The sequence below is a fragment of the Myiozetetes cayanensis genome, unplaced genomic scaffold, assembly GCF_022539395.1.
Source record: "Myiozetetes cayanensis isolate MyiCay16 unplaced genomic scaffold, myiCay2020 scf13, whole genome shotgun sequence".
Lineage (NCBI taxonomy): Eukaryota > Metazoa > Chordata > Aves > Passeriformes > Tyrannidae > Myiozetetes > Myiozetetes cayanensis.
The window spans coordinates 22,081,712-22,106,338 of record NW_026086937.1 but is presented as its reverse complement, the minus strand read 5'-3'; the positions used below and the strand labels follow the sequence as shown (position 1 = coordinate 22,106,338).

General features: G+C 49.3%; 1 protein-coding gene across 3 annotated transcripts; it reads left to right on the top strand.

Moving 5' to 3' along the window:
• Window positions 1-2,976: 2,976 nt before the first annotated feature.
• MFSD1 (major facilitator superfamily domain containing 1) lies at window positions 2,977-13,505 on the top strand. 3 transcript variants are annotated; one of them, XM_050308727.1, is made up of 17 exons: window positions 2,977-3,138; window positions 3,809-3,861; window positions 4,231-4,343; window positions 4,611-4,653; window positions 4,877-4,944; window positions 5,318-5,426; window positions 6,197-6,299; window positions 6,465-6,563; window positions 7,048-7,159; window positions 7,650-7,706; window positions 7,918-8,074; window positions 8,707-8,804; window positions 9,451-9,563; window positions 10,031-10,078; window positions 10,489-10,549; window positions 12,225-12,339; window positions 12,570-13,505. In XM_050308727.1, the coding sequence occupies exons 1-17, from the start codon at window positions 3,120-3,122 to the stop codon at window positions 12,627-12,629; spliced, it is 1,428 nt and encodes a 475-aa protein (XP_050164684.1). In that variant the 5' UTR covers window positions 2,977-3,119; the 3' UTR covers window positions 12,630-13,505. The 3 variants fall into 3 exon arrangements, with proteins under 3 accessions (XP_050164684.1, XP_050164685.1, XP_050164686.1); XM_050308728.1 differs by lacking the exons at window positions 12,225-12,339; window positions 12,570-13,505 and adding an exon at window positions 11,317-12,067 and having other exon boundaries at window positions 2,987-3,138; XM_050308729.1 differs by lacking the exons at window positions 12,225-12,339; window positions 12,570-13,505 and having other exon boundaries at window positions 2,987-3,138; window positions 10,489-10,553.
• The last annotated feature ends 11,122 nt before the right edge of the window (window positions 13,506-24,627 follow it).

Below are 24,627 nucleotides of genomic sequence, written 5' to 3'. Positions count from 1 at the left end.
TGTGCTGTTAAATATTCCAGCTGTCATTTCTTGCTCTCCCATAAAGAGCCTGGTAAACTGCAAAATAAATTCCGACCCCGGTCGGGTTTAATATGAAATATTTAAGGACAAGGCCATGAAAAGAACATGAAAAACACGCTGGCACCTTTGAAAATAAATATAATAAAATTGCATGTGTTTCAGGTTTGTGGGAAATCCCTGCAGGGTGACTGAAAGCACAGAAACCCTGTCGTGGCACTGGAAGCTGCCCCAGCTCTGCTCCACGTGAGGAATCCTCCACATTCCATCGGCTATTTTGGTATCAAATTAATTACCCTCGGTGGATGATTAGGAGCAACAGGAGGTAATAATTTTTAAATTATTTCAGGAGCTTTTAAAGTAACTTAAATAGCTTAATCCTTCCTTCTTTGCATATCTTTGTGTGATAGTAATAGAGTGTGGGAGAGTGGCATTCCTGTAATTGATACTGTTCAAAATGAATGACAAGGATTCGTGGACTTTAACACTCATCCATTTCTTTCTGAAGAATAAGAAATTCACTTAGAATAAGCAAATTCAGATGGATTTCTGGTCTCCCAAGAGCAGGAAGAAGAGAGGACAAAAAAAAGCCACCCCAAGACTTAAGGAAACCACGAGCTCGAAGTTTTCAGGGGAACACAGACTTCAAAAAAAAAAAGACAAATTCAGGATTCTTGAGTTTAAATAATCAAATTAGAGGGAGATCTGAACAATAGTCACCCTTTGAGGTCGTAAGGGCTGCCATGGCCTTGTCTCATCACTGTTTTTACAGGAAAAGGAGGGAGATTCTGTCATTTCATATTTGTTACGTATTGATACAGGAATGACCCACGGAATTTCTTCCAGTAAGGAAGCCTTGAACTGTAACATCACAGAGATTTAACAGACTAAAATGGACAAGAAGATCATAAACCAGTGCTTCAAAATCCTCCTGGTAACGTGGCAGAGGATGCCATTCTAGGCTGAGGGTTCATTTTTCCAGGACTCCTTTGTCATCCCACTTGGCACAGGCAAGTTGTCAGAAGCTCTCAGAAAGTCCTTTTGCAGAGTGAATATTTGGGTCTTCAGTGTGCAAACCTCTTGTGACAAAAGCACACAGGATGAAATGCTGATCCCCAAGGCAGCCTGAAAGATTGTGGAGATTTGGGTTAATTGATGAAACGAAGTCAACCCAGCAAGAGGGGAGGACGGTCCGAAAGCCTCGGAATGCTGGGCCCTTCCATGATCCCTACTGGCACACACAGCTGAATCCTGCCCAAAATGTTGTCATCCCACATCAGAATTGCAGTTTGAAATGTTTGCTCGCTGGGTGGTTTTGCCCACTGCTTTTCTTACGGGGTGAAAAAGCCTCTTTGAGACTCAGAAGATAAAAATCTGTTTTTCTGGATCTTCCTTTAAATAAAAGCTAAAACTGATCCCAAGTTAAAGGGGAGAGTTTCTGTGGGATCCTGATGCCAAAGTGCCCGTGTGAGTTAGTGATGTTACCTTGGTTTAAAATTCATATGAGAATATCATATTTAAAGAATAAAATTGCAGTGTTAACCAAAGCAGTGTTAAAGACAACAATAAAGCACTGAAAAGTGTGTGTTAGGTGCCTTTTTCAGCTTCAGCTACCAGTCCTCTACATTTACCTTCTCTCTGATTACTGAACTGACTTTGAAAATAGTATCAAGGATTATTTTTGGGGATAATACTCTGGTAAATAAAACTCCAGGTGCCCTGCAGGTCCCCGGTTACCTCTGAGCTCCCTCAGGTGGCAGCCAAACCCTCGAGTTTTGGACAGAAACACACGGGGTTGGTGCAGAAACTCTCAGGTTTGTAACAGAAACCCTTGGGTTTGTTGTTTTGGGGTTTTCCAAGGAAGCCTTGTGACTTAAACCCATGTTTTTCAGAGCAGTGGGAGTAAAGTGAAGGAGCTGCCTGGATTTTATAGAATCTAAACCAGCTCAGAGCACCTGAGGAGGCGACTCACTCATTTAATAACGTGCTTCTCTTTTGGCAGGTCTCTGAAAAGACACATGTTGAGTGAAAAGAAGCATTTTATGCCCAGTAGGAGTTTTCAGCTCGTTCACCACACCATTCCAGCGTGTTTTGAGAAGTTATTTTGACCTTCTTCTGTGGTTCCTGACCAAGCTGATGACAGAGTGGCTGGAAAGTGGATGTCTTGGTTCAGCATCTCAGGTAAAACTTTCTGCCACCCTGAAAAAGGTGGCAGAATAAATCCTTGGGCTTAAATTACAAGGATTTCTGCCTCATTGAGAGTGTCTTTTATTCAAAAAGAGTAAGTTTTCAACAAAAGTACTTGATGAGGCACACACAGGAGTCAGGTCATCTTTGGTGCAAGAACGTGAAATCTGGGGGGGGGGTCGACCCTTTTTACACTGAACCAATATATTTTTCAAGAGTTTAGATAATTTGGGAAGAACCTTTTGCAGCAAACAGCTCAAGCAAAACGCCTTTGGAGAAGAGAAGGTTGTGTGGAGACCTCAGAGCAGCCTTCCAGCACCTGAAGGGGCTCCAGGGAAGCTGCAGAGGGAACTTCTGCTCAGGAATGGGAGTGACAGGGCAAAGGGCAGAGAGTTCAAACCGAAAGAGAGCAGGGTTAGGTGGGACATTGGGAAGGAATTGCTGGCTGGCAGGGTGGGCAGGCCCTGGCACAGGGTGCCCAGAGAAGCTGGGGCTGCCCCTGGATCCCTGGGAGTGCCCAAGGCCAGGCTGGAGCAACCCGGGCTGGTGGGAGGTGTCCCTGATGTTGAACATTTATTTGTTTGTTTGATATTTATTATTTATTTATTTAATATTTGTTTGTTTATGTTCCCCCCCCGGCCCCCCCCCGCTGCCATGGGAACGGCTCACGTGACGCGGGGCTCACGTGACGCGCTCCTCACGTGACGCGCTCCTCACGTGACCGGGCAGCGATGGCGGCCGAGGAGCAGCGGGCGCTGCTGGACGGGGATGGGGACGGGGATGGAGATGGGGCTGGAGATGGGGATGGAAATGGGGATGGAAGTGGAAACGGGGGAGCCCCGGGCCCCCCCCGCAACCTGCCCGCTGCCTGCGACCCCCGCCGCCTCCCGCACCGCCTGATCGTGCTCGCCCTCATGTGCTTCCTCGGCTTCGGTGCGGGACGGGCGCGCTCGGCTTTGGGGTGGCTTTGGGATTTGGGGTGGCTTTGGGATTTGGGGTTTCGGGGGGCTGGCTCGGCTGTGGCGGGCTCGAGTTCGGGGTGGCGGGCTGTGGGGAGTTGGGTTGGGGTGCCTGGGGTCTGGGGGACTTGGGGTAGCGGGGAGGGAGGGTTGGTTTTAGGGTTTAGGGTGGGGATGCTCTGCTTTCGGGAGCTCGGGTGTGGGGACTCGGATTTGGGGTGCCGGGATGCGGGGACTCTGGTTTGGAATGCCTGGATTTGGGGTGGGGGGTTCAAGTGCTGGGGGCTTGGGTTTGGAGTTTGGGGTGAGAGGTGCTTGGGTTTGGGGTGCTGGGGTTTGGAGTTTGGGATGTGGGGTTTGGGGAGTGTTCAGCTCTGGGGGGTGCTCAGGAGGGGGAGTGGTGGTAATGTTTTAAATAAGATAAATGTAGGTACATGTCTGAGCTCCAGGGCAGGGTTTGGGGGGTGCTGGGTCTGGGGGATGCTGGGTCTGGGGGATGCTGGGTCTGGGGGATGCTGGGTCTGGGGGGTGCTGGGTTTGGGGGGTGCTGGGTTTGGGGGGTGCTGGGTTTGGGGGGTGCTGGGTCTGGGGTGCTAGCTTTGGGGTGCCAGGGCAGAGCTCTGAGCTGTCCCTTTTTCCCCCAGGCAGCTACTTCTGCTATGACAACCCTGCAGCTCTGCAGACACAGGTTCAGAGGGTGAGTGGCTGTCTGGGGGCTTCTGGAAATGGACACAGGGAGTGGGATATTGGGAAGGAATCCTTCCCCAGGAGGGTGGGCAGGCCCTGGCACAGGTTTTGCCCAGAGAGGCTGTGGCTGCTCCAGCCCTGGGAGTGTCCAAGGCCAGGTTGGAGCAAGCCTGGGAAAGTGGAAGGTGTCCCTGATGTTGAACAGAATGGATTTTAAGCCCCTCCCACCCAAAGCAGTCTGGGATCCTCTGAAGGACGGGCAGTGGCCAGATCAGAAAGCTCAGTGTTTTCTGTGTGGTTGTGCTTGGATCTTTACTCTGTGGCCCTGCAGTTGCCTGACAAGTTTGTTTTATTGTTTTATTTCCCCTCCCTCCTGCAGGACATGAAGGTGAACACAGCCCAGTTCATGGCTCTCTATGCCTGGTATTCCTGGCCCAACGTGGTTCTTTGCTTCTTTGGAGGCTTTCTGATAGACAGAGTGTTTGGAGTCCGGTGAGTGGGGTGTTTGTGTCGCTCCTGTTCCGTGGTTTTGGCAAACCAAAGGTGCAGGTGGCCTTTGGGCTTCGTCATACGAAGGTTTTGGGAGTTACAATGTGTTTTTTCCCGGGTGATTTAGGAGTTTCCATCAGTATAAATGAGCTTCCTTCCCTTTATGGCTTAACTAAATTGGCTCCAGGAACACCAGGCTGTTCTACCGGGTTTTTAAGGGCAGTGTTGAGCTGTACAGTTTATTACAGAGATCTTTTCCTTCTCTTCCAGGTTGGGCACCATAATATTCAGCATCTTTGTGTGTGTTGGGCAGGTAAGTGCAAGTGCCAGGTTGGGTTTTGTGTTGCCAGCAGGATTTTGAAGGAGGCAGAAGGAGCAAAGCCAAAAAAAAATAAAAACAGAAGCAGGAAGTGGGTGTGAAGTCATTTTGCAGGGCTGGGGAGGCAGAAAGGTTCCTGTTCCTGTTTGGGGTGGCTCTGGTTTGTCCCATCCTCGAATGGCACAGTTCTGATGTCCCCTCACACCTCTGTTTGCAGGTGGTCTTTGCTCTGGGGGCACTGTTCAACACCTTCTGGCTGATGGACGTGGGCAGGTTCATATTTGGGTGAGTGAGAAGGGCACATTTGTGCTCCCTGAGGTGAGGCCCATCCCTGTGTCCCACAAAACTGCTGCCTGGAATTAAAATGACTGCATTTTGAGGCCTCTGTCAGGCTGAGCTTCAGTGGCATTCCTGGACTTTGCAAGCCTTGCCGTTGTAATCACTCCTAGAACACTTCAAATCCCTTCTACTTTTACTTGCTCTTTAGACCCTGCAGTTCTGTTTGGAATTCTGAATTTCATTGCCTTGTGCCTGTGCATTAAACCTACTTAAATTCCTCTGAAATTCAGACACCTCGGGCCTGCCAGCAGCTGCTGCACCTCGCTGCTTTGCCTGTTGCAATTCACACGTTCTCTTTTTGTCCCTCCTTCTTCTGTAGGATTGGAGGGGAGTCCCTGGCAGTGGCCCAGAACACCTATGCAGTGAGCTGGTTCAAAGGCAAGGAGTTGAACCTGGTGTTTGGGTTACAGCTCAGCATGGCCAGAGTTGTAAGTGCCTTTCTTTCATTTGTGGAGCTGAAAGGGCTTGTGGCTCATCAGGGCAGGTGGAGAGGGACATTCTTTATGGCTGCTCTAGGGTGGCTTTGTCCCTCTGCCTGGTTCTAGTGGGATTTGTTTTTGTTGTGATCACTTAACCAGCTGCTAGAGCTGCTTTTGTGGCTGGGTTTACACTGCTAGACCAGCTGAGAGAGAAGAGGGGAGCTGTGCCTCTTTTTTTGGGGTCATCTTCAGCCCCCTGGCCTGTACTGAAGCCCTGCAGGTATTTTCTGTCACCTGGGTGAGCAGTGGGCTGGTCCCAGCTGGGCTGGCTCTTGTTCAGGCTGTTCATCAGCAGTTCCCTCATCTCAGCTGACCTGCTGGGAGCCCTGGGATTGCAGCCATGGATCCCTTCCTTGGAGGGGAGAATTCTTCTTCCTGGGGTCTGTCAGGTGGGAATCCTGTTTGCTCTGCTACATTAAATTCAGCTCAATTTAGGAGCTAATGCACTGTGTGAGGGGGGGTTTTGTGGCACTTCCAAACTCCTCATGGAAACACTGTAATAACTGGGTAAAATTTAATTTGTGATGGTTTATTATTGTTGCAGTGATTAATTTGTTGCAAACCAGCAGGGAATACTTTCATCCTTGTTCCTGGTGTTTAAGTTCCCTGTTTAGCATCTTTACCTGTTCAGTAAGCAGGTCTGCCTGATTTAATATAACTGCTCTGAATTAATATAACTGTGAAATCAATTATTCCTCACATGAATCTGTTCTGCCCAGGGGAGCACAGTGAACATGAATATCATGGGATGGGTCTACTCCAGAGTTCAGGATCTCCTGGGTTACCCTGGTCCCAGCACCCTGGGCTTGGCCCTCATGATAGGTCAGTAATGTTTGGGTTTTGGCTTCCTGAATTTGCCCTGCATGCATGTTGATGCTTCATTAAGCATTTTAACTTTACAGATCTGACAAAAGCTCCACTCTTTGGGCTTAAAAGCCAAATTCCAGCCGAGCTGTCAGCTGACCATGTGGGGTTTCCCTCCTGCAGGGGGTGTAACCTGTCTCTTCTCCCTGACCTGTGCATTAATCCTGGCTTACCTGGACAGGAGAGCAGAGAAGCTGCTTTGTAAAGAGCAAGGGAAAACAGGTAAGTGCTGGGGATGGACCTGCCCTGGGCTTCAGTCTCCTGGGACAGCCCCTTCCAGTTCCCCTGCACTCTGCAGGATTGCACTTGGGGTGATCCACTGAGCTGCTGCTCAACATCTTCATGGTTATAATCACAATTTTCAGTTCATTTTTATGTCACTGGGAAGTTTTACAGTTTTGAACACCAGTTTAACCTGGAGGAGGCTCCAGACAGGAGTTTTGGCAGCTGATCCAACATTTCCCTGGCAAAGTATCTTTAATTCTGCTGCCTGAGACTTTGAGAGGTTTGATCCATCAGCTCGGTGTGGGAGGGACAGTTTGGTCATGGCTTTGGTGTGTTCTTCAGTGACTCCCACTGTGGGAACTGGGACAGGAGGGTGACAGGGATGAGCTTTAGCAGGGACTTGGGAGCACCTGGGTGTTTTTTAAGGGTGGGCAATCCCAGGTTTGGCTTGTGCTGACTGAACCTGTGGTGTCTCCTCCAGGGGAAGTGATCAAGCTGACGGATGTGAAGGATTTCTCCTTGTCCCTGTGGCTCATCTTTGTCATCTGTGTCTGTTACTATGCAGCAGTTTTTCCTTTCATAGGACTCGGGAAGTAAGTGCCACTCACTTATCCTGCTTTTCCCTTGGAATCTGGGCAGACTTTTAACTAACTCCTTGAGAACTTTGCGTTTTTCTGCTGAGCTTTGTGGGAAATGCCGGTGCTGGACGTGGGCTGAGCTCAGAAGCTTGAGGAATGTTTTATTTCCTGATTAAAACCAGGCACAGATTTAAAACTCGGTGTGGAATTTGGTGTCCTGTGGAATTCCTTCCATGCTTATAAGCTCAGTATTTGGGTTATAGGTTGGTTCTGTACTTTGGATATTTTTCCTCAAAGTGTAACTTAAATGGTCCTTACACAAAAATGTGTGGAGTCTGATAAAAAGCTCCTAAATCCATTATAAATGAGAATCTGTGATATTTATATCAAAGCTCTATTTAATTTTCTGGGAAAGTGGGTTCTTGTGTCTTTGTCTATCTTAATATTTATTTCTTGTCCTTCATTTGTACATTTTCTTGAATCTTTTTTTTTTTTCTTCCTTCAGGGTTTTCTTTATTGAGAAATTCAACTTCTCACCCCAGGAAGCAAGTGCAATTAACAGGTGTGTTGGGGTTGATCTCAGCTGGTTTAATGAGTAACACTGCCACTTTCCAGGGGTGCAGGATGGATCTTCGGGCCCTGAGCAGCGGGAGGAGGTTTGGGGTCTCCTGTTGAAGTGGATAAACAGATTTCACGTGGCCCAGGGGACGACTGGGAGGTGTGGGTGTGTTTTTACTAAGGAAGTCTCAGCTCTGTCATCTGTGTTTCCCCAGCATTGTGTACATCATATCAGCCCCTATGTCCCCGGTCTTTGGCCTTCTGGTGGATAAACTGGGCAAGAACATCATCTGGGTTCTGTGTGCTGTGGTGACCACTCTGGCCTCTCACATCATGTTGGCTTTCACCTTCTGGAACCCCTGGATAGCAATGGTAACTGTTTCTTGGAGGTTGATAGATAGCTAAATGTGATTAAACAAGCCACGGAGCTGATGCTGAATTGTTGTGTCTGTTTTGAGGAGGAAAAGACTCCTTACTCTACAACTAAATTACTATGCTGCCTGCTCAATTTTCTCCTAAAGCTTGCTATTTTATTATATTTCTGAAGCTTGTTAGTATTATTTAAACTGCCCTGTGCTGTATTGGATCTGGCAAACCTCAGCAGAAATCTTCATTGCTGATTTCCCCTTCCTAGGGCAGATTCCCTGAAAAATTGCTTGTGGACTGGGGTTTAAGGTGCTCACCAGGGTCAGGCTTTAAAAACAGGCTCCCTGTTTTATCAGCTGTTTCATAGGAGTTGCAGCATCAATCTTAATGCTAATTAATGCTCTTTAATGCTAATTAATAGAGTCTTTAGTGCTACTAAAAGAGCTTGTGGGTCACTCCTGCATGAAGTTCTCTCTCCTAAACGTGCATATTTATTTAGAGTGCTATTATAAGGAGTGTTGCTCGAGCTCTGTTTTTCACTTCTGGGAGAAGGGGGAAGACCAGTATGTAAATTTTTGAGCCCCCTGCAGCAGAAATGCACCTCACCTGACCCTTGTTTCTCATTGCTGTGTCCCCAGTGTTTGCTGGGGGTGGCCTATTCCCTGCTGGCCTGTGCCCTGTGGCCCATGGTGGCCTTCGTTGTCCCGGAGCACCAGCTGGGAACTGCCTATGGCTTGTGAGTACCTGCACTGGCTGGCTGTGCTGCTGCTGGGGTCCAGAGGGGCACCAGGACACCCCAGGGAAGGCTGGCACAGCTGGCATTGTTCAGCCTGGAAGAGGAGAGCTTCAGGATGACCCAACTGTGGCCTTCCAGGACCTGACTGCTGACAAGGGATGGAGGGACTGGGCAAGGGGGAATGGCTTCAAACTGCCAGAGGGCAGGGTTAGATGGGATATTGGGATGCAATTCCTGGCTGGGAGGGTGGGCAGGCCCTGGCACAGGTTGGCCAGAGAAGCTGTGGCTGCCCCTGGATCCCTGGGAGTGTCCAAGGCCAGGTTGGAGCAAGCTGGGCTGGTGGGAGGTGTCCCTGCCCATGGCTTGGGGGTTACACAAGATAACCTGTAAATTCCCTTCCCAGCCAGCCCATTCCATGATTCTCTGCAGTGGCCCTGCCCCCATGCTCCTGACCCAGGAATATCCAGCAGTTCTGAGGCGTCAGTGGGTCCCAATTCCCACGGGTTTGTGGCAGGAGGAAGTTCTGGGTCGCTCAGGATGTGGGGGTGGGAGAGGCACAGAAACTTCTGCAGAACTGGGGAGTCAGGACTGTCACGTGCCAGGCAAGTGGGGGGAAGTTCATCTTCATCTCCCTGTCTGTGCTCAGCATGCAGTCCATCCAGAACCTGGGGCTGGCAGTGATTGCCATCGCAGCTGGCATGATCCTGGACACAAGAGGATATTTGTTTCTGGAAGTTTTCTTCAGTGCTTGTGTTTGCTGTAAGTATTAAACACTCTGAAAACAGAGTCTGTGCATTCAGGGAGCTTTATTAGGCTCTATTTCTTAATATTTCCTGTAAGCCAGTAATAACTCCTCTCTTAGAGGCTTCAGCTGGGGCAATACTGAAAGTATCTCAAACTTAGTGAAAGTGTTCTAGTGGTTTATTGAAGTGACTTGGTGTAATAGTTTGTGTTTCAGGAAAATGTAGTAAAAGGGTAGAGAGATGATACTTTTACAGTTCATGTTCATGGTGGCTGTTTATTAATGTAACTAATACTAAAATAATCCTTTCTGGATTACCAGATTTAGTGGGAATTTCAAAAGCAATTAAGAGATGCTGGTGGAAAACCCTCCTCTCAGTTACAACCACCATGAATATTTAATTGTTACTTAGCTGTAGGTTAAAGCTGTTCCTCTGTCCTTGCAGCAGTTCCTGTCAGCTAAAACTGTTCCTTCTCTGTTTCAGTGTCACTGATAGCTGTGGTCACGCTGTATTTTGTGAATCACCTCACAGGTAAGGGTCTGCAGCTGCTTTTGGTATTTTTTAATCATAATTCTTGGAGTTCTCAAGGGTACCTGTCCTTTGGCTCACTGGGACACTTTAAACCCTGGAACTCTGTGGAGGATACTCTGCAGGTGTTTCTATATTAGGAAAAAAATCTGGTTTTATTTCTTATCAAAGTGGAGTGTACATGAACCTGTGAATGTAAAAACTGAACTGTTTCCTTAGTTTGGGTCCTGGCTTTGCTTGCTCACCTGGTTAAGAACACGCTGCTCTTTCTCTTTACCTCAGTTCCTACTTCTGTAAAATCACCCCCCTGATTCCTCCAGTGCTCTGAGAGCTCCTGCAGCGAGTTGTGCTATCCCAGCTACAAAACAAGGCCAGCTGGGAGGGTTTCAGGGTGCTCATTTCTCCCGTTGCAGGTGGGGACCTCAACTGGTCTGCAAAGAAAAGGGAAAAACTGCAAAAAGCAGCTGCCTCTGAGTAAGTACCAAAGCCAGAAGATGTCAGTGGAATGTTGAAGCTGAAGAGGTTCAGTAGATCCCTGTGTGAAGTCAGTCCCTCCTGCTGTTGGTGGTGGATGTTGTTTTCCCTCTCACCAGTCAGCAGCAGGATTTCCTATTCCTGCCTCCTGGGAGGGAACATTCAGAGGAGGTGGCAGCAATCAGGTGTCCTTTCCTGGCACTCTTCCTTGCTATTTCCCTTTATTTCAGTGGCCTTCCATCTGAAATGTGTTTAAAAATGCTGTATTTCTTATTTAAAACTGCCTCATTCCTGTGGTACCTGAGCCACTCAGCAGCAAACATCACTGGCTTTAGTGTCAGCTGTAGCACGGACCAGATTTAAAAGTGGCACCAAAAGGCCAGATCTCCCTTTGGAAGGAATGACAAAACTGATCCCATCCATGGAATTCCAGCTGTGGGCTTTACCAGGGTTTTGGTTCTTGTTCTTTTCACACACCAATCTCCAGGAAAACTCAGGGGAAACTAAGACCTGCTGAGTTTTCTGGCTTAGTCCTCACGAGTCTCATCCTCCAGCCAAAAGCTCCCAGGCAGTTGTTAACACAAATCCAACAAAAATCCCCCAAAGCTTGGAATTCTGTGGCCTGCCTGGCCCAGGTGGGGTGTGTGCAACAGCTCCAGTGTTTCCTGGGGGTGCTGGGGGATTTACTGCCTTGGACCAGCCTTGTCAGGACTCTCCAGTACTGAACCTGCTTGATTTTCTTTATAAATACTTCCATTTTTTTTCAGAAAAGAAAGTTGAATAGCAAAAGGCATCCCGGAGTGGGGGAACTCTGCTCAGCTCCATGGCAGCTTGAAGAGTGCCAGTGTTTAGTTTGCACCCTGAGGAAGATTAACCACCAGCTGGGGGTGGGGGTTACAGGCAATGCCTCAGTTTTCAGCTTTGTAACCACTTTTAATTAATGCCAAATCATCTTTGAATTGGGTTTAGAGCCTTTTGCACTGTGCTGAAGCTCTGCCAGCCAAGGCAAGCAGGTTCATTTAGGACATTTTGTATCAGACTTTTCTGTGCTGCACGTGGTGGTGGGGTGGAGATTCCTGCCTCAAATGGCATTGTTTGTTCTGTGAGGAAGCTCAGCCAGAGCTTGGGAAGGGGTCACTGTTGCTGCTTTTGTCACTGTCTTAATGCAAACCACTGTCTGAAGGGTGTTCACAGCCTGGGCTCTGGTTCTCTTTGACACTCACATGGAAAAAGAGTTACAAATAATCGGGTCAAATTGCCTTTTTTTTTTTTGTAGGAGATTTAAGAATTCTGCAGGCTGCTGAGCAGTCTGGTATTGCCTTCTTGACACTTGATTCTCTTTGTATTGTAATCTTTATTTCAAGGGGAGGGGAACTTGTTGAATAGCCAGTAAAAGCTGTTACAGAAGCTCCCTGAGCACGTTGTAATCTGTGGGAAAAAAACCAAAACAAACAACCCAGAAGGTTTCTCTTTCTACTGAAATCTTGGAATCTAAATAAAAGGAAACTGCAGAAAACAGCCTCTCTCTTTCTTTATGTTGAATTGGGGTTACCCAGACACATCTGAGTGTCATTTAATCTGATAGCCACGTTAAAAACAGGCATTAAAACTAAACCTGCACCCACCAGGGTTTGCACTACCAGTGCAAATATCTTAAACCAGTTTTCTTTTGCAGAGCAGAAGAGCAGGAGAGACTCAGACGTCAGAATGAAGATGACTTGGCTAAATTACTGCCAAGAGCTGATGACTTTAGTTTAAGGAATAAATACCTCTCCAGACTGGGAGCTCAGGTATCCATAACACAGCAGGGGGCTTAGAAGTGAGGACAGAACTATGAGATCTTTATTTTTAAGAGCTTGGATGTTGCTTCTAAGAGCCAGCAAATCAACCTCTCGCTGCAATCCAGGAATAAGAGTTAATTAAACACCTAATGAGGGAAACGAACCAAAGGCTGGCGAAGCAAATAAGTTGAGGGGCAACTTCTTGTGATCCCTGATGTCTTAATTTTATTGTCTTGCAGCTCCCAGATAATTACTGCTCCTCTTTATCAACCCTGGCACACAGAAGCGTGTTGAAATAGCAGCCTGGCCCTGTGGAAAATCCGGGAACGCCTTGAGTTTTCCTGGGACACAACCCCAGCACGAGCAGCAGAGCGATGCTCCCGGGCCTTGCTGCAGGACTAGAGCCTGGGTTTGGAGTGCCCAGCTCCAAATCCTGGCACTGGAGGTAGTTTAGAGAGCCCCTGCTGAGGAATCTGTTGGTTGGAATCTGCTCCCTCCTGCCTGTGAGTAGCTGAGTCAGCAGCGGGGCTGGACCTGCCTGGTGTCTGCTGTAACTGCTGGGAGCTGAGCCTTGTTGAGCCTCTCACACTGGGGCACCTTTGTTACTCCTGGCAGCGCCCCTGTTTTTCATTTTTCCTGTAGGAAAAAAAGGGAGGAAAAACTCCCCAGGGAATATTTGAGTGGAGGCTCCACAGCTGAGGGAGGGCCAGCCCTGGGTCAGCCACCCAGCAATGCCCTCGGGTGGGTCCTGAATCGTGGCAGAACTGCTGTGTTTTTAACAGGCTCTGGCTCAAAACTGGGACAGGAGGGAGCTGCAAGAAGGGGCTTTTGCTTTCAGTAGGAAAAGTTCCCGTTTTCCCCGTGGAACTCGACCCTTCCCCCTCGTTTCAGTGGCAGGCTCAGTGCTGAGCGGGGAGTTCCTGGGGGCTGCTGCAGAGTGCACTTTGTTCGTGTTTAATTACTCATCAAGGTAATTGGGTAAGATACTCCTCGGCTGAGCTGAGCTTGCCTTACAAAGCAGGAGTGTGTGGCTTTGTGGAGCACGGGGTGTGCAGGGATGAGTTCCTTGGCTGATTCCAGGGAGCCCTTTTGTGCCTCACAGGAGCTTTTGGTAAATTGTTTGACTTTGCAGAGAAATAGTTTGATATAATAAAAATGTTATTTTATGCGTAGAATACGTTTGTTTGTTTGTTTTCCCTACAGTAATTTAAGCAGACCTGGAATTCCTGGTCTTAAGATTTCAGTGGAGATTCTTTCATGTTCCTTAAAAACTGAAATCATCTCCCTGAAGGACTAAAGCCAGGAGTATTTTGGTTGATAATTTTGGGTACTGAGGGACAATTGAGGAGTGAAGCTGCTGCCCAGGGGAGCCCTGAGCTGTGCTGGTTTGTGCTGGTGCTCCCTGGGCTCCCCTGGGATCTGACCTCTGACAGGCTTGGTACAGCTTGCTTTGTTTCCCTGGAAACTTGGGAATTCGGGGTGTTTTTTCATAAAAAGCTTGCAATGGACACTGGCACCTGTATTTTTGGACTGTTCAGCCATGGGTTGTTGCCTTTGGTGATGTTTCCTGAGCAAACCCAACTCCTGCTTCCCCTGAGTGGGAAGAGTTTGAGGGAAGGTTTCCCCCGGTGATGGGTTGATGCATTTTTCTTGGAGTGAGGGGGGGGGAATTAATTTCTTGTTCTCCAGGCACAATCTGAGTGTGGAAAAGGGGTTTAGCCCTCCCTGGGTAGTGCTGTAAATGTTTTACTGATCTCACATATCTCAGAATCTCCTTGGCTTTGAAGTTACTGTACCACTTCCTTCATAACCTGCTGCATGGATTAACTGCAGTTCCCAAATGGCTGGGGAGCACTTTTGGAAGTTGGGGGAGGTGGGAGAGATGGAACTGGGGGGGCAGAGGTGGAGAGGGACGTTTATCCCAACAGGTGTTCCCGTTTTCTGGGATATCTGTCACTAGAGGTCAGCACTGCCACGCTGCTGGGTGAGGAGCGTGTTCTGGATTGGGATGAGGAACCTTCAAGGATCCAACTGCTGGCACTTCTGGCACTTCCTTACATGACCTGGCCCTGGCACAGGGTGCCCAGAGGAGCTGTGGCTGCCCCAGGATCCCTGGAAGTGTCCCAGGCCAGGTTGGAGCAACCTGGGCTAGTGGGAGGTGTCCCTGGCCATGGCAGGGGGTGGCACTGGATGGGCTTTAAGGCCCCTTCCAACCCAAACCAGTCTGGGATTTTATGATTCCATGGAATAGGGTCCAGTTACTGAGTGGTTTTGGGGTGTCTGGAGCAGCTTTGTGTGTCCCAGCTGGAAGGAACCCCTGGAGCAGCTCCATCTGGGTCCTGTAGCTGGAGCTCCAGGAGGAAAAGCTCCTCATCCATGTAGGATTTGGGGCTGGAATCTCTTTGTGCTGCAGGAACCAGAAGGAAGGAGAGAGTTCCTGTCCTGCTTCCTCTGCACAGGCAAAGCTGCTCTTCTGGCATTTCCAGAGAGCATCTGTGGCTCTGTAAACAAGGGGCTGCTCCTCAGATGATTGGAGTGATGTTATTACAGTGCCTTAATTAATTGCCTTGTTTACATGTTGACAGAGCTCTGCCTGGGCAGGGGAAGCAGCTGTGGATGGCACAGGAATTCAGGCTGGAGCTGCCACCCCCCAGCTCTGCTCTGCCTGGGATGGGGAAGGAACAGAACAGGCCACTCCAGATGAAGGTGAGGGAAGGAACAGGGGGGAGCAGATCCATGGGAAAATCCCAGATATCACTTAAATCCTAGTGGGAATTCAGTTAAATTGCTTAACCCTGAAGATTTAAGAACTTCTAAAATAAAATCTGCTTTCTTCACAGCCCAGGTGATCATTAGGTATTTTTGAGTATTATTTTACAGTTTTAGATACATATTTTTGGGGGTTGTTTCCTAGCAGAGCAGTTGGGAACAAATCAGCTCAGATCTGTTGGGCAAGGTGAGGTCTGTGGGGAAATTGTGTCCTGAAATGCCTTCCTGGTGCTCCCTGTTGGATTCCTCTGTGCCAGGTGCCCTGGTGGAGCAGGTGGGACCAGATGACCCCCTGTGGGACCTCCCCCAGCCTGTGGTTCTGTGGATCCCAGTCAGTGTGTTTGGGTAAATCAAACCTTAAACCATCTTGTTGCTTTAACAGGTTTGGGGTGCCCCTCGTTGACCCTCCTGCATTTCAGACCCACCACGGGCATGAGATTAAAAGTACAGCTTGACTTTCCAGCCTGTCAGGAGCTGTGTTGCTCCTCAGAGCTCCCTAAAGTGAATTCTCCAGTCTTTTTAATCTAAAACCCACTCAGAGCAGTTTTTAGTGAGACCAGAGGTGCTATCCCAGTGCTTGAAATCTGTCACAAGTGATGGGCACACACATGAGCTGAGGGAAAGCTGAAGGTGTGGCATTCCCAGGCTTTCATTTCAGTGCCAGAGCTCTGCATTTGGATTGATTTATTTCCATGCCAGCGGATCCTGCCATAAATACACTGATTTATAATGTATTGACTGCCAGGTCAATGTGATTTTAGAGCTGACTCCAGGAAAAACCTCCCACTGCTGGTGCTGAAACACAACACTGGGTTGTGCTGCAGGGGAAACCACAGCAAATCCTCTCTTTCCAAGACCTTTTGGAATGGCTCCCAAAATGAGGGACAGCAGAGGTCACCTGGCTTGGGGTGGAATTGTTTGGGATTTTCAGGGAATCAGGAGGCTGAGCAGGGGGTTTGGAAATACCCTAAAGTTGCATCCACACTCCAGAGCAGGTTGGCCCTTGGGGTGGACAAGGGGAATGGATTCCCACTGCCAGAGGGCAGGGATAGATGGGATATTGGGAAGGAATTCCTGGCTGGGAGGGTGGGCAGGCCCTGGCACAGGGTGCCCAGAGAAGCTGTGGCTGCCCCAGCCCTGGGAGTGTCCAAGGCCAGGCTGGAGCAACCTGGGCTGGTGGGAGGATCCCTGGAAGGAACTGGATGAGCTTTAAGGTCCCTCCAACCCCAACCATCCCATGGTTATGGCATCACTGGTCACTTCCATGGGCACCTTTGGGGACATTTGTGTCTGGGTATGAGTTATGTAAAGGTGTCAGGGAAGAATTTCTTTTCTTTCTCCTTTTGCCCTGCGTGTTTTCACTCTCCCTTTGCACAGCCTGCTGATACAAAGGGTTTATTCATGAGCTTAACCTGATTACTGCCCTCAGAAACAAAGCCTGGCTTACAGTGAATATCCTTTTGATATCCATCATCTGAATATTGCCTAATAAAGTTAGCAAATGGCCTCCAAATGAACCAAAAGGATTCAGTGGCTCATCCAGCAAAAAGGAAAAAAAAAATGGATCAGGGTTTTACCCAGGCTGCCAGAAATGTTTAAAATTCTCAGTGCATGGCTTTGCTGGGGGATTAATATGCATTTTTTTTTCCTGTCTTGAGATGAAAAACACCGTCTGGATTTAATGCAACCCTTCCAAAATTGCTGATGTGAGTCTGGGGGAGAGCTGTTTTATAAACACACCGGAGGGTTTAGCAGAGGCAAAGTTCACTTTGAGGAGCTGCAACCCTGGTAATCAGGAGCTGAAATGTATTCCTGGATTTGCAGGACTAAAAGGCAGGAATTGAGGTGCCTTCCTGTATTTTTTCCTTGCCTGGAACAAAGGGGATCCATTTTTCATGGGAAGCAAAGCTCCCAGGGCTTGAGTTGGCTCTGGGGAGATAATTAAGAGGGATCAATAAATAGTGATGGATCGAGTTTTGGCCTGCCTGGCTGGGTCCCTGACTGGCTCAGCTGCTGCTGCAGTCACCTCCCAGGATCTCAGGGCTGGGTTGACCCAGGGAATGGTTTTACAGAGTCATGGAGTGATAGAATTGTTAAGGCTGGAAAAGATCTCACCAAGTGCAGCCATCAACCACGTTCACCACCAGACCACGTCCTCAGGTGCCACATCCATGTGGTTTTTGGGCACTTCCAGGCACGGTGACTCCACCACTAAACTTTCTATTCAGTCAGATTTCTCTGGGGTTTGTGAGAACGCTGGTTTAAAAGCCTGACCTAAAAACTGGTTTTAGCCCTTGCTGACACTCCTCTCCAGGTCAGTATTCCAGGTCAGTATTCCTTGTTCTGCCCTTCCACAGCCTCCCCAGGGTTTGGGCACGGCCCCAAGGCTGCCAGAGCTCCAGGAGTGTTCAGACAACGCTCTGAGGGACAGGGTGGGATTGTTGGGGTGCCCTGGGCAGGAGTTGGACTCAATCTTGGATATTCTGTGACTCATCTTGTTGAATTTTGATGCTGCCTACCTGCCTGGATCTTCCAGGTGTGTGTGAAGAAGGCTGGGACAAGTCTTCATGTTCTTCATCTTGGACTGGGATAATTGAACTAAATTCTGACATATGCTCAGTGGGAAATGCTCTTTTCCAGGAGCTCATTGCAGAGTGTTCTGATGGTCTGGCTGCTCCTCTGGGTGCCACAGTGCAGCTCTGAGCAGATGGTGTTCAGTGCTTCACAGGGAAAACCAGGATTTCAGTTCCCTCTTGAAAGGCTCTGTGGCCTGGAAGGAGCTCTGGCAGTTTGGCATCTTTGTGCATTAACTCTGATTTCTGTCCTGGCAGGTTCCCACCTGCTCCAAGTGCCACTCCCACCATCCCATTCCCTGCCTGCTGAGTGCTGGACGAGGAACTGGAGCCAACTGGAGCTTAATGGGATCTTGCACCACTTTTAATGGTGATTTATGGGTATCCCAATGGGATATCTGGACACACTTAATACCCTCCTGATGACACAACAGCCCTGAAGGTGAGTGCTGTCCCAGAACTGCCCCTGCCCACCAGCTGCTCTTACACTGCACTTGGTACAGATTTTTATAATTAGAAACTTATTTTTTTTCCCCCCTGAGCTCCAGTAGCTCTTAAATAAAAAAATTGATCCCGGGGAATTATATTGTTGAATATTAAAGTCAGTATTTATTTGCAAAGAGCCGCTTTGGGGGTGCCTAATTTGTCGAGGTTTTCTGCTCAGGCTGCAAAACGGTGCCATAAAACTCAGTGATTGATGTTTATGATCAGATTAAATGGTTTAGCTGTGGGGATCAAAGTTATAAATCCCAGCCCTCCCCAGGCTGGGATTGGCCACCAGAGATCCTGCCAAGTGCCAGCGTTTTTTTAATGAGCTCGTTTATTTTCCCGGCTCCGGCAGAAAGAATCAACTTTTGTGGTTTATTGGAAGTGTGTTTAAAACAGCAACGTGCCAGGTGGCAAAAGGCTTTGGATGTGGGTCGTGTTTGCCGGGTCAGGCATCCCAGTGGGGAAAAGCAGGAGCTGGAAGCAGAGGATTGGATTTCCAAGGACAAGGAGGGGAGTGGCGTCGTCCCCTGGCTCTGTGCTGGTGTCGGTTGTTTCTGCTGCTTTTTGCCCCTTTCACTGACAATTGGGGCGGCCTCAAATGCAGATCCCCCTGGGATGGCCCTGGGGCTGCCTCCCTGCTGTGCTGGAGAGGGAACCATTGCCTGGTTGTTCGTGGAAAGGAAATGTTTCCATCCCCAGGTGTGGTGGAGAGACCGCAGGGACACAGCTGGAGCTCGGAGCGGAGCTCTGAGGTCACTGAGCGGTGCAGAACTGGTTGGATTCAGGTTTAATGGCTGGTTTTTATCCTGCTGGGAGACTGACCCTGGTGACTGCAGCGTTTTCCCCCACTGTTCCTGAAAGGAGAGGAAACAGAGGTCTCTCCAAAGGGCAGGAGAATGGGAACACCCTGGTTTTATTTGGTTTTATTTGCTCTGGGCTGATAGGGCAGGGCCTGGATCTCAAAGGCACAATATTCACACAACAGAGGTTTGATGAAAGGAATACTGGGGTCATTTTGTTAAGGTTGCTCTTCAGCTCTGTATCTGAAAGCTACCAGAGAATGGCTAAAGCTTAGTCTGCTGTTAGTGAGGACTAAATTCTATTTCCTGACTTGCTGTGGGAGATTTATAATTGGGGTAAAACCTGAGCTCTGAATTAATCTCCAGAGCAGAATTGTAGCATCAAAGCTCGACATTGTCTTCCTGTCCCCGGGACATTCTTTGTTAGAGAATCATTTGTTTTACTCCAAAGAGGCCCCTTTTTCTTTCTCTGTTAAAAAGTTAGTCTTTTTTTCTTTTTTTTTTCCTCGTGGCTGCTTTTACTCTGGGGAGATTCTGATTAAACACTTCAGTTCAAAAGCGTTTGCACAGCGGAGTCGTTCTGGGAGGGGAAGGAATCATTAGGGATGCTGGGGGTGTTGAGGGGTTCAAAGCAGGCTCTGCTTCATTCCTCCTGCATCAGCACATTGGATGCTCTTCCCTGGCTTCAGGAGAAGTGAGGGGCTCTTTCAAAGGGCAGGAAAAAACCTTGACTGAAAGTGGAGTCGTTTAAAGGAGCAGCTCGTTGGTTCCCAGCCAGCTGGGCTGGGATGTTTTGTGGATGTGGGAAGGACGTGCCCAAAGCCCACCCTGGGTGAGTGGGACTCCCCTTTCTGCTGGGGGTGTGCTGGCTTTGGCCTGGCTGGGAGGGCAGAGCAGAGCCATGGACTCACTGGGGTTGGAAAAACCCTCCAAGATCACCGAGTCCAACCATCCCCAGCCCTGCCAAGGCCACCACTGCCCCACGTCCCCAAGGGCCACATCCACAGGGCTTTGAAACCCCTCCACCCCTGCCCTGGGCAGCTGTGCCAGGGCTGGAAAACCCATTTCCATGGAGAAATTCTGTCAATATTCCACCTGCTCCTCCCATGGCACAGCTGGAGGCCGTTCCCTCTCCTCCTGTCCCTGTTCCCTGGGAGCAGAGCCCGACCCCCCCCGAGCTCCCCCCTCCTGTCAGGGATTGCAGAGCCAGAAGGTCCCCCCTGAGCCTCCTTTTCTCCAGGCTGAGCCCCCCCAGCTCCCTCAGCTGCTCCTGCTGCTCCAGCCCCTTCCCAGCTCCATTCCCTTCCCTGCACACCTCCAGCCCCTGGTGCAGTTTGTAGGAGTGAGCACAGCCCTTCCTGCTCTGATTGCACCTTTACCTCGGAAGCCCCGTGGAAAATAATTAAATTCCAGACCAGCCTGTCTGGTTTTGAGCCCCCGAGGGGCTCAGTTAAATGTGATCCTGGTAACTGCAGCTTTTAAGCAAATATGTGGGTTTTTTTAAAGAAATTAGGTGAGGTCTTTTGCACAGCAGGGAGCTGGAGGCTCCATTTCCATGTTTCCCTCACTTTTCCTGGAAAGCCTGAGGAATGTCTCAGGAGGAGCCATTTCCACCCAAGAAACAGAGGCAGGAGGATGCTGAGGGATGCAGGATTTCTGTACCTTGGCACAGACTTTCCCCAGAGAAGCTGTGGCTGCCAAATCCCTGGAAGTGCTCAAGGTCAGGTTGGTTGGATAGGGCTTGGAGCAGCCTGGGCTGGTGGAAGGTGGAGTGAGCTGAGTTTAAAGGTCCTTTCCAACCAAACCATTCCATGATCTGTGATTTCTACCTGCTTAAAAAAAGGGGATTAGCGTGGACTCAAACCTAATGTAGGGTTTGTGCCCTTTGGAGAAGGGGATTTTCATCCCTGGGATGCAGCTCCAGCAGCAGCAGGAGCTGTTTCCTGGGAGCACTGGAGGAGCATCCCCCACCTCCTGCAGCAGAGGGGAATAAAGCACCGGAATTATCCCAATAAATTACAATAATTGTGCCTGGCAGCAGGAGGTAATTTAAACCAGATTAATCTAACAAGCCTTAAAGATGAATAAATAATAAACATCTCCATGCATTGGGGATCTCATTGGGAAGGAATATTAATTACTGCTCATAAACCCGATGCCAAAATCGATCGGGGTGGGGGAGGCACAAGGTATTAAGTGCAGTAAATTGGACAGGGCCCAGATGAATATTCCCAGCACCAGTGAAAGGGGATTGTGCAGGTGGACAGAGCCCACAGGAATATTCCCAGCATCCATTGAAGTTGGATTGTGCTGCCACTTGCCCCTGTCACTGGCTGATGGCAAGCAGGTTTGGAATAGGGGCTGGTGTGGCATCCCCATCCTGCTGCTGGGCACATCCAGGCAGCTGGGAATCAGGAGTCTCCCCCTGACCTCTGCAGGGATGAAAACCAGAGGAAAGCTTTTTTTTTCCCTGGAAAAACAGCCCCCAAGGCAGGGGGGGCATGTTGGGTGGGGTTCTCTCTGTGCCCTGTGTGTGCCAAGGGGGGATTTCAACTGGAGCAAACTGGGGACCTGCTGAGTGGGAACATCTGGGAGATGGATGAGAGGGAACATCTGCACCATCTGCTCTGGTGGAGCTCTATCCTTCATCCTCCCACCTTGCTGCTGTGTTTGGGTGACATCCATCATCCCCTCCCCTCATTCCCAGGCTTTCTCCAGGAAAATGCTTTGCTTGGCAGAAAGCTGCACCAGGGGCTGCTAAAGGGAATTTTCCCCTGCTCCCTTTTCCTCTGCATGGCCTGGGTAAATGTGATTTTCTCTGTACACCCCCCAGGCAGTGGGATCCTGCTTTTGGTGGACACGTGCTGAGTGTCAGAGTGCAGAATGAGCTGGGAAGGAGAACTGGGGTGTTTGGAGCTGGGATGAGGTGGGGGGTGCTGGCTTGACGTGGCAGGAGGGGAGATCCTGTGGGGAATTCCCAGGAACACCGGGTGCCATCACCCTCCCAGGGAGGCAGTGTTTGCATCTGGGTTTCAGTTGTAAAGCCTGGCAGGATTAATTGAAGGTCACTGGTTGGAAACCGTGCCAGGGCTGGTTTAAGAAGGATCATAAAATAAAGTGTGGCCTGGAACAGCTCAGGGTGGGATTCCCTTTGAGGCTCCTTGACCTTTCCCATGGGAGGGATTCGCTGCCTGTGCCGTGTCTGGGATGGGCTGATCCTGCTCTTGAAAGGGTTTGGAGGCTGCTGGGATCCCTGGGGCTTGGAGATAAGTGGGAAAGGGAGCAGGGAGGGAGGAATTCATCCTTGTGACCCCCTGAGCAGGGCCAGGGGGTTGGTTCAGGTGTGTGCTGAGCTGCTCATGGCATGAAGTGTGGGAGTAAAGGTGGATGCAGGGAGAGGGAAGGGCTGGAGAGCTCTGGGAGGATGAAGCTCATCCCCAGGGATTTGTCCATCTACAGATTTTTCCATGATCTGGGAGCCCAGAACATCCCAGACTGGTTTGGGTTGGAAGGGACCTTAAAGCCCCTCTCATTCCAAGCCCCTGCTGTGGGTGGGACACCTTCCCCAGACCAGGTTGTTTCCTGGGCATCATCCCAAAAGCTGCCTGTGAGCTGTGGTGTGATCCATATGGTCCAGCTGGGCACTTCTGAAGGCATTTTATTACAGATCCCTTGCCAGGAACTTCACAGAGGTTGTTTTTGCTGTGCTGGGAACAAAGAGTTATGAGTTTGACCTGTCTGGAGGAGCTGTTCCCTTGCCTGGCCTCTTGGCAAGATTGAAATCCTGCTGCTGTCTTGCATTGATCCCCAAGAGCTGCTTTAGTAGCAGGCCTGGTGTGAACAGTGAGGAGGTTTCTATCACTCAGGTGATGAAATCCCAGCTGGTTTTGCTGGGAAGGAATTTATCCTTGGCTTGGTGTTGTCTCCCCAGGGTGAGGAAGCTCCTTGCTCTGAGCCCAGGCACTCCATTCCTGCATCTCCCAGGAAAAATGGACTAGGGAGGGCAGAGGTTTGGGGAAAGAAATTCTTTGAAGTGGCAGAGCAGTTACTTCTGTTAGACAAGAAAATAGCAGGTCATTGCTTGTGTGTTAGGCTGTAATTCCAACAAGAATCCCGTGGTTTCACTCCTGTGGTTTCTCTCTGGGCTCCTCTAGCAATGCCAGCTGTGCTCTCCCCTCACCCAGTAGCTGTTTTCCACCTCGGGGTGATGCTCTTCCATGGATCAGATGTAAATGGTTTGGGTCTGCATTAAAATCAGCAGCACCTTTCCCTTCCCTCCCCATCCCAGTTCACTTTGTAACCCAATCCAGACTTGTTGCTCCTCCCATAACTGCTACAGAATCCTGGAACAGACTGGGCTGGAAGGGGCTTTTAATGGTCATCTAATTTAGCCCCAGATCCTCTATTTTAATAATCCTCTAATCTAATCTATCCCCAAATCTCCTATTTATTCCCACTGGTTCACATTTCTCGACGTCCAGCAGGTGGGAAAAGAGGAGTTATGAAACAAAGCTCCTAAGAATGAGGTCCTTCAAGAACAAGAAAACCAGCTCAGCAAAGGGACCCTTTGCTCTACCAGAGCTTTGGGAGCTTAATTTCATTTTCCTTTCTTTATATATTTTAATACACACAAAGCCCTTGCCACATGTTGCTCCTGCAGAGGAAGGATTTGGGACACCTGTAAGCTTGTCCAGGAGCTTTGTAGAGATATTTACCCACTGGCAGAAAGCCAGGGAAGAGGATTTGAGCCCAAAAATCAGACCCCAACCATTCGAACCCCAGGGCAGTCCCAGCCCCTTCGATGCAAGGAGGTGTCTGGGACTGAAGGAGTGATGTGGAATGGGCAGTTCTTGGAATGGACAGTTCTTGGAATGGACAGTTCTTTCCTGTGGCTCAATCCACCCCACCCAGGCCACTTGTATGTGATTTCATACACTGCTCATGCCAAGCATTTCTGTTGGCCCGAGGAAATGAGGCAGTGCTGGCAAAGCTTTTCATCCTGACACTCCAGAGGGGATGATTTTGGGTGGGTTTTCAGGGAGTTCATGTGCTGTGTTCGCCCTTCACGTGCAGGGGGGGAGCTCTGACGGTCTCTCTGTGGTGTTACTGCCTTCTGATTATTATTTTGATTGTTACTGCCCGACCCTGGGATTGTTTAATGGGCAGATTAAGATCTGGCTTGGGAGCTTTGGTTCATACCCACAGCTCTGCTCAGCATCCTCCCTGAGATCACCATAGTAACGTTGCAGGGGGATAATGTGCCTTATATTTTTATCCTGTGCTGAAATATCAGGGCTGGCTAATATTTCTCTCACTTCTGCCCACTGCTCATCTTTAGGGGGGGGCCAGAGGAGGTTGTACCTTTGGTTTCCAGGGGATTGCAGCTTCTCCCATGGATGTGGGTCCAGCAGGACCCTGTGATGCTCGTGGAGGGTGGGAACAATTTGCTCTGGATCTCTTGTTGTGACCAGCCCAAGCAAGAACAAAGTCCTGCCTTCAAACAACTGGCAATCAAATGGTGCCAAGCCTGGTTTATACACAGAAAATCGAGAAACTCAGGAGTAAAGTTATTTCAGGGTGTTGGGCTGTGCATTAGGTTAGGTTTGGATTGGATATTAAGGAATTCTTGGTTGGGAGGGTGAGGAGACCCTGGCACAGCTTGCCCA